Source organism: Thunnus thynnus, chromosome 7, assembly GCF_963924715.1.
Source record: "Thunnus thynnus chromosome 7, fThuThy2.1, whole genome shotgun sequence".
Lineage (NCBI taxonomy): Eukaryota > Metazoa > Chordata > Actinopteri > Scombriformes > Scombridae > Thunnus > Thunnus thynnus.
In genome coordinates, this window is record NC_089523.1 from 5,518,299 (window position 1) to 5,528,060 (window position 9,762).

Consider the following 9,762-nt stretch of genomic DNA (forward strand, 5'->3'; position numbering starts at 1 on the left):
CGAAACAATGAGTTAAGTTTAGTTTCACAGTAAGCCACAGTCATGACGGACAGGGCTGTTAAATCAAACAGAATTAACACGAACAGAAAACGCGCGTCACTTCGGTTTGAGCCCACTAGGCGCGTGTGCACCGCATTCCGGCTCCGACGCAGTTTTGTTCCATCCTCCATACGGTGTTCTATTCCACCGGGAGGTTTGACTGCGAGGAAACCATCCGCCTTTTAAATTCAGTTGCGCTCCTACTACACTAATTACGGTAGTCTGGTCAAAGCTGAACGACCGCCTTTAGTCTACCGTATTTACTGCAGTAGCAGTGCAACTAAACTGCCCGATTTTGTTAACTTGCTCAGATTTCGTTGATTTGGTCATTTTTTCTTGATATTTGTGCTTCTACTATGGTTAAGTAGGCTCCATAGTTAAACGGTTACTTTATTTGTCTGTTTTGATTTGTTTTATTGTTGATATACGACCGGGAGTCTGCACCATGGCTGTATAATACTCTTATGATACATCCACGGTCTGCACGGAGTGTTTTATTTTGATGCTTTATGGTGGTTCTATGTCAGATTTACTGCCCAGCTTGATCTGTGCAACTTGACGCGGCTTCCGTCAAAAATAGACTGGGCGCGTATCTTTAGCACAGCGGAGCGGAGAGCCGCTCTGGGATGAAACACGCCGCGGCTCGCCCGGTGGGATTACAGACATTGATTAGAGTGGCTGCGATCAGCTCCGGGAGCCGGAACGCAGCGCACACGCGCCTAGTGGGATCAAGCCGAAATTTGACGCTAGCGCGGCTTTTACGTACTTTACGTCACATCCGGTGAGTGGGGTCTTTTTTTGTTTTCCCGTATCCGCCATTTCAGTTTTTGAAGTTAGTTGTCATCGGTCGCTGGGATTTAGCCTGAATTCCGTCTCCCAAACGTGTTATATGTTAAAGATTAGACCTGAATCCAGGTCGTAAACCAAATAAGAGTCCTTTTCAGTTCGTGGTTGGGGTTCTGTGTCGGCGAGTTGATGTTCAGACGGCCAGCTGCGGGTGTCGCCTGTTTACTAAACGTGCTCTAGGCGCTAAAGTTTTTGTATGAGTTGAAGGCTTTGCGTGTGGATCACGGGAGGGAGAGAAGGGAAGGCCCGGTGAAGCCTCGGCTTTGGAGTGGTTATCATGGCCGGAAATTTTGACGCGGAGGACCGCGGCAGCTGGTACTGGGGTCGGTTGAGCAGGCAGGAGGCTGTGTCTCTGTTGCAGGGGCAGAGGCACGGCGTGTTTCTAGTCCGGGACTCCATCACCAGCCCCGGCGACTACGTGCTGTCGGTGTCGGAGAACTCCAAAGTCTCGCATTACATAATTAACAGCATCAGCAACAACCGACAGTCCGGTCCAGGTAAGATAACATGGGGGGGTCGGCGTATGGAGATGCTGATGTGACCGTTCTTGCATGACTTGCACCAAAGGAGATGCGCAATAGTGGCTTTACCACTCTGTTGTTTGGATAATACAGCAGGCCAGACATTAAAACATGTCAATTTAATGCTTATTGAAAGACAAACATACCTCTGGCCATGGTTTCAGAGCGTTTATGGATGCACAAACAGGCAACACACTAGCCATTACTCCATACATCGCATTAGTAATGCACTGATATTGATGCGCATGTTATTCCTACACACTTGTGTCACTAAAATACACTGTAGTGGGCGGTGTGAGTGTTGAAATAGACTGTATTCATGTAAGCTGTGGCCTGGTGCACCGCTCAGATGAGTCGACTTAACCAGCTGACCCTGAAAGAGCTGTAAATGTTCAAAAGTCTGTCATATTGCCAGGTTTTAATAGACTTTGGCCAGATTTGTTCCCTGCCTCTGCTGGGGGGGTTTTCCTCTGTAGGAAATGCAGTAGAGTATTTGTTGTATTTCCTCATGTAGACCTTTCAGTGGAAGGAACAAACACATATGAAAGGGGAAAGAAATGTAAAATAAGGAAACAAAAATCCTTCCTGCTCATTCTGGAAATCACCATCATCACTCTTGGTTACATAAAGAAGCAGGGTTCAAACCTCACGTATTTAAATATATTGGAGCATGTAGGGTTTTGGATTATTTTGTTTCTCTGACTCTTCTTCCATCCTCTCTTATTTTGACCAGGTTTGGCCCATCCCAGGTTCCGCATTGGTGACCAGGAGTTTGACGCTCTCCCTGCTCTGCTAGAGTTCTATAAGATCCACTACTTGGACACCACCACCTTAATAGAACCCATCAACAAGTCCAAACACACCTCCTTTATCAGCGTAGGCCCCGGCGGAGGCCCGCCACCACGTCTGGAGGACGAGTACGTCCGAGCACTTTTCGATTTCCCCGGCAACGACGAGGAGGATCTCCCGTTTAGGAAGGGCGATATTCTCCGGGTTCTGGAGAAGCCAGAGGAGCAGTGGTGGAACGCTCAGAACTCTGAAGGCCGGGCGGGGATGATCCCAGTGCCGTACGTGGAGAAGTACCGACCGGCGTCTCCAAGTTCAGTGGCGGGAGCCGGTGTACCTGGGGGGCCACCAGGTGGGATGGGAGTGTTAGGGAACTCTGACGGCTCTGCAGCCCAGTCTGGCGCTCCGCTGCTGGGAGACCCTAGCCAGTACGCCCAGCCCACCCCCCTCCCAAACCTCCAGAACGGACCTGTCTATGCCAGGGCCATACAGAAGAGGGTGCCCAACGCCTACGACAAGACTGCCCTGGCTTTAGAGGTAACTATAGATGTGTGTGTTGATATCTGAAATCTTTTGTGTGTGTTTTTGAACGTGAGCTGGTGGGAAGAAGATGATGAAGGATGTAGGGCCAGCCCTTAAAGCTTATCACGGCTGAGCTCGCATTCTTTCGCTTTCTTTCCCATTGTGCTTTTGATTATTTCTTCCTCAGTATTAGTTGAGCAAGTTGAATCAAGGTCAGAAAATGCTCAGCCAAGATAATCTGCTCATTTAATATCTCATCTGCAGCGATCAGTCCAGGAACATTACAGATTGATCAGCGTAAAGTGTCCATAATGTTTATTAACTCTTCATCTTTCTGGATTAGCGCTGTAGTAGAGACAGGGGTCGGTAGTGTTTTCCACAGGTTTTAACTTGATTGTAAAGATGAGAGGGTACCCAAATATGAAAACTGCCTTTAAACTCTCCTCCCTGGTCGCTATGGCTGGACTGTTAAACTGTCCGGAAGCGAGAGCGGGGCTCCCACGGAGCAGGTCGTTGGGGGAAGGAAATAGTTTGTGTTTGGGAACAGGACCATTTCCTCTGGTCTCTGTGAAGCCAGGAGTCCAGCTGAGCCTGAGCCAGGAGTGGGACTAGGAGACAGGCTCTGTCTCTGCTGGATGCCACCGCTTATAAAAATACCGATACAGATGCTTTCTTTGATTTCGTTGAGTTGATCCACAAATCTGCTGCTGCTGCTGCTGCTGCTGCTGGTTGGTTTGTCTTTGTCAAACTCATATGTTAACTAGAGAAACTTTAAAAAGAAATCACAGAGGTTTTGCTCAGTTGAAATATGACAGGTAAATCCTTTTGTTGAAGTTAGTTTCTACCACTCCCACCTGTGGTAGACGTTTCTGGCTTTGACCTGTGTGAGGCCGTTTGTTTTCCCCACTCCAGCAGGCCAGTAGTGTGACTCAGCAAGGCGGCACTGGACAGTTAATAATTAGCTCACGTTTCCTCGTCTCGTTCTCTTAAATCCTCTGGGCTTCATACTGTGTCTGACTAACTTTTTCAAGTACATAACGCTTAATTTGTTTATTGTGTCAGACGCCCACAATCTGTCTGCATCATAAAGTTGTGGTAAGCTCACAGTCTATTGTAAAATTGGCCTTTTAACTCTTTATCCAATTATTGTGAAGCTTCAAGTCCATGCATATAGTTGGAGATAAAGGCAGTGGATCTAATAACATGAACACATGTGCAAGTTAATCACTTCAGTATAATACTATAAATAATATTATAGTGTTTGTTTGTTATGTAGAAACTGTGTTACTTCAACTGTCTGATAACTCTGAGGCCTATATACTCTGTATAAGGAGCCAAAATACCATAAATACCATAAAATGTTATGCGATCCAGTACATCAACAAACAGCTGTATGTGTCAAATGGCTGTGGCTTGTTATGTAATGATAGCGTCTGCATGCTTTTCACTATGCAGACATCTCAGCACCTCTATTTAAAGAATCCTACATGTAATGCTGGGAGATGTCCCGAGCAGATCCTCAGGGACCACACAAAGGACTTTTTTTTTTAAAAAATGCACCGTTACATGCTGTATAAAGCCCAATTCAATTCTGATCATAAGTTCATTGTACTCCAGGTAAGCCTTCTGTGAAATGCAACTCATTTTGCACTGTGAAAACACTTGAACTGTTTCCTAACGCAACAGAGTTTGGAGTGAATGACCCACAAAACACTCTTAACAGCAGCCAGCAGTCTGAATTAATGATATCCACAAGAGCAAAGCATGCAAACACACTTGCTTCAGTTTATACTGCCGTGCTGCATCTGTGTCACTGTTCACATATGATTAGAGCTGAAACAAGGTCGTGCAAAAACATGATCTGGTTTCAGGCTCTCAAATGTGAGGATTTGCTTCTTTTCACAGTTAAATATCTTTAGGTTTTGGACTGTTAGTTGGACATTAAAATAAAATAATAATTAAAAAAGTTGTACAAGTCTTCTCCAACACAGCACGCTTTATTCACCTTTCCCCACCTCCTTCATCAAGGTAGTTTCCTGTTTGCGTATACACACTGTATCTGATCACACACTGATCTCATAGATAACAAGTATACACCCAAAAAACACACGGATGTTTTCTACAGAACACAATATTTACTCAGTGGGTAGAGAAACATGAACCCCAACTGAGTTCAAAGTTGATGTTTCCGAAATTCTTGTTCTGTGGTAACAAGTACGATCCAGCAGACTCTGCAAAGTTAGAAACTGTTGGTTTGAACAGATAAACGACATCACCTTGAGCTCTGGGAAACTTTAATGAGCATGTTTCACTACATTCTGGCATTTTATAGATCAAATGATTCATCAGAAATAGCTTGTTGGTCAACAATAAAAGTAATTTTTCATCGCAGCCCTACGTATTACAATTTAAAGGACAGGTTCACAAACCTGACTGTTGTTTTAAGTGTCAGGTGCCCGTATGAAGACTGAAATAGGTTTTTCTTGCTGTAATCATTGCTGTTCATACTGACCATTAAGGGATCCCTTCATAATAAGCTTTCAATGTAAATGATGGGGGACAAAATCCACAGTCCTTGTTCTCTGCATAAATATATTTGAAAACTTCATATAAGATGAAGTTTATATGAATCTTCAGCTGCCTGAATTAGTGACATCAACTGCATATTTGTCAAAGTTACATCCTATTTAGTATAAATCCCTTTTTTTTTTTTACTATTCTTCCACTGTAGCTCAACAGGGAAACATAGATGGGAAATTATACTGAAAAAGAATGTTAGTGTAGAAGATATCATCTTGATTTGACTAACTCATATTAGTTTCAGATAAACTTTTGGATACATTTTTACACAAAACGAGGACTGTGGATTTTGGCCCCCATCACTCCCATTGGAAGTGAATCAGGAAGGGATCTTTTAATGACCAGTAAGAAAAGGAGGAATGCAGCAAGCGAAACCTGTTTCAAAGCTCATATTGACACCCGACTATTATTTTTAGACAGACTAGTGATCTATCCTTTAAGTTGTTTTTTGTTTTTTTTGGTGTTTATTTTTAATTGTTGTATTTCTGTATTTTTAAACTTTAAAAATGATTTCATCATGTTGATGGATGGCTTTTATGCTGATGTTAAACACCTTGAACCGCCATTGTGTATGAAAAATGCTATACAAATAAAACTGACTTGACTTCCTATAAGAGTACAATACAGGAAACCATAGCAGAGCTATTCAGCTGTCAAACATATCTCAATTGCTTGACTAGTTTTAATGTATGTGTGCTAAGGTTAAGTGTGCACTGTGTAGAAATCTGGGCATTCAAATTGTGCCAGGTACACATACACAAGGAAAGACTGTCAGAACTGGTGAAACGGTTATCAAACAAATGCTATGAGGCATGGAAGAGTCAGAGTCTAAGCTTTGAGCCCCCGCACAGCCTTGAACTTTGGAACTGTCTGTTACTCCTTATTTGCTCAGGTTCAGTGACACAGCCACTCCTCTGTCTGTCCAGGTCAACTGTCATGATGCATGCGTCTGATGTCACCCACTAGGGTTATCTACAAATAAATCTATTTTTATGTTCATTTTATTGATCATAATAAATCTTGTCATTGTGTCATTGTGTCACTACTTGCTGCTGACACCTTTTCTCTCTCTCTCTCTCTCTTCTCTCCTCCTTCACCAGGTGGGCGATATGGTGACGGTGACCAAAATAAACGTGAACGGCCAGTGGGAGGGCGAATGTAAAGGCAAGCGTGGCCACTTTCCCTTCACACACGTCAAACTGCTGGACCAGCACAACGCCGAGGACGAACTCAGCTGAGAGCGGACAGCCAGACGCAAACTGGACACTAGTATTAGACCCTTCCTCATCCTTCCCTCCCTCCCTTCCCTCCCTTCCCGCTCCACGTTGTCACCCGCTCCCCCCCCTCACGTCTGCTCCAGCTCTTACCCGCACCAAGTACAGTTTCAAAGAATCACAGAGAACAAATAAAAAGGTCCTTGTTGGACGTCGTAATGCACACACCCTCCATTTCTACCCCTCTGAATAACCTTAACTGCTCGCCTCCTCCACCATCACCTGCTCTGACTGACCTCCCAAAAAAAATGGATCCTATACTCTACAGTGGAAAATGAACTGGATCCCTCGTTCCGTGGATTTGGCAACACCCTTTAGATCTTCCCTTGTCACGTCCTCGCCGCGGACACGTTATCACTCCACAGGAGACTCTTCGCCGCAGAGTTCAACCACTTCCCCTTTCCTGTGTTGGAGCCAGTAGATAACCGCTCAGTACGGAGTGTCATTTTTCATCTTTGTCGTCATTGGTCACCACGGTTACAGCGCTGTAGGATCACTTATGCTGCATTCACGTCAGAAGTTGAAAAGTAACACTGATGTTTTCACGTGTTTGTCTTTTTTTTTTTTTTTTTTTCTTTGTTAGGGTGCCGTTATTGAAATTTTTACAAACTTTGTCTTAAACCCGATCCACTCGAGTCGTCTCACACTTACAGTGCATGGACGTTGTGGCTTTAAACACAACCTACAGGAAATTAGCTCGGAACATGCTGTGGCAGAAAATCATTTTATTTTTCCAAATCGGTGTCCTCGGTAATGAATTCCTGAAGGTTATTGAAGGTGTCTGTGGGTGTTTATTACACCTAACATTTATATCCTGAACACAAGACTGAACAATATTCTCTGGCATTGTTTACCACCTAAAAAAGCTGAGATGAAAGATATTTTCTGGTTTTAAAAGTTTGCATTTACCACGTTGTCATTAGACAGGGATGCAGCATTGTTTTGGGGATTACCCATGCGCCAGCACATAATAAAGACTTTGATGAACTACAGCTGGGAAGGTATATCACGTCTGAGAGAAACAGCCAAGTCACCTGAAGGTGTACAGTTCTACTACAGAGCAGACCAAGGACCAGTCCAGCCCCCACCCCTCACACCAAATATCAAATGGATAACAAAAAACTGAGTCGAGACCAGCAGCTAGCAGTGACTTCATGTAGTCATAGCTGTAGTGCAGGCCCCCAGCAGTGAACCTGAGAAACACATGTTGAGGTGGAGATGAAGACAACACTACATTCAGCCTCTCCACACCTCCCACCTTGGCTCACCCCAGCCCCATCCACCCATCACCTATGACCAAGTACCACCAAGTAGTCTTTTGTAAGGAAAAAAAGAACATATTGTTATGTAAATGATGTATTATGTGATTATCATTACATGCTAAAATATTGTTGTTTTTTTTTTGTTTGTTTGTTATCTTTGTAATTGTCTTCATAGCTGATTTTTGTCCGGGGGAGAAAGAGTTTCTGTGTACACTTTTTACTGCTGCATGTTGGCAGTGGAGCGATGGGTCGCTTGGTGCAAAATGGATAAACTGACTTTGGGGGGGAGCACATCTGTTTGCCCCCAGCCCTCAAGAGGCCACATGTGTTCTTATTCTGCGTCTGTACATGAATGAAGTTAACAGAGTGAATGTAGGCTGTCCACCATGTTAGTTAGTACTGTCTTCTCATGTTAGTGCTCGCCATTCAGCTCACGGAGTAAACCATAGCAAAAATGATCTGCTCTGTGTTGTCAAATGTGTCCAAGAAAAAAAAAAAGGGGGTGGGTATTATTTAGTACCTACCCTTTTTGTTTTTAACCTTTTAATAATCTGTTGCCACCTTGCACCGTTTTTGTTCTTTTAATCCTCAGGTTTACCAGCCTGTGTTTCCTTTGTGCTTCCTCACTTAATCTTCTGCCACTATTTTATTTAAAGCCTTGTCCATTTACGATGCACAAACCAACATGGACTGTTTCTTTTACTGTCGTATCTCTACCCTCTACGTCATTTCTGTATTGCCAAGAGATCATGCGAATAGAACAGCAGATTATGTCATAGTCCAGATTGATTGTGTCCCCCCCACCCCACACCCACCCACCCTCCCCTCCTAAGGTTGTTTTCTGTTGAGATTGAATCAATCCGCTTGTTGACACCTGACAATCATCGCCCTCATTTATCATAACGCAGAAGAAGGCTGGGTGTGTAGTTTGGAGTTTTGCCAGAGTGAACTCGGATCACTGTGAATATGATCTGTGAGAACTCAACTGTTTCCTCCAAGTGGAGGGTTCATCTCAGATGTCATGGTCAACACACCTCGTCACCTTTAGGTGGCACTATAACACTCAGAAAGATGGAGTCCTTCTGGAAAGCTGTTCTGCCAGTGCTGATGAGATTAAAGGAGATGAAATTTGATTTTTAACAGAATGCACTTAACTGCTTTTACACTGTGTTTGCATTGATATGTGCTCTCCTTTTTTGTATTTTTTTGTTTTAAAGTGATCCTTTATTGCTCTCCATGACCTCATAGCTTTGCCTGACGAGCTCTGTCCTGCTTTCACATTTTGTTCTTTTGCCGTATTCCAAGCCCATGTTAAAAGATTCACTATTTAAAATTATTTGGCTTACTTATTGGAAAAAATCTGATCTAGGAAAGTAACATTTGTGCCAGCTTTCAACACAGTCCATTTCTATCTGTGTAGTTATGATCAAATCAAGCTTCTTTGTCACTTACACTGCACTGCAGGTGCTTAGCTACATAAATCATAATCTTATCAATTGTGTTGCCAATGAAACCACCAAGAAGTATTTTTTTAGTAGCCCTGCATGAAGTCATTCCAGGAAGGGGTGGCAAAATGCCAGTGGGGAATTGTGTATCAAAATATCAAAATGTGCCATTTTATTATAACACTATATTCTTTCAAGACAATGGAAATTACCCTTTTATTTTCTGTAGCATGTAATGTGGTAATATACTAGTAAATAAAGTCAACCCCATGACAAATGATTTGTTTAATGTATTGTCCTTTTTGTATGCTTATAAAACTACATATGTGCTGCTGAGTCAGGAAAGCTCTTACTTGGCATTTCATAACCACTCATTAAAAATTCACACACATTCACATGCAGCGTGTAGAATTTAATGGCATCTAGCGGAACAGACTTTGTAGAAAATGGAATCTAATATTCATAAGTATGTTTTAATCAGTGTATA

The 9,762-nt window shown here is 43.1% G+C and overlaps 1 protein-coding gene across 1 annotated transcript; it reads left to right on the forward strand.

Moving 5' to 3' along the window:
* Positions 1 to 596: 596 nt before the first annotated feature.
* Positions 597 to 9,555, forward strand: crk (v-crk avian sarcoma virus CT10 oncogene homolog). The gene is made up of 3 exons (XM_067593964.1): positions 597 to 1,382; positions 2,140 to 2,729; positions 6,395 to 9,555. Exons 1-3 carry the CDS (start codon positions 1,163 to 1,165, stop codon positions 6,530 to 6,532), a joined length of 948 nt encoding a protein of 315 aa, XP_067450065.1. The 5' UTR covers positions 597 to 1,162; the 3' UTR covers positions 6,533 to 9,555.
* The last annotated feature ends 207 nt before the right edge of the window (positions 9,556 to 9,762 follow it).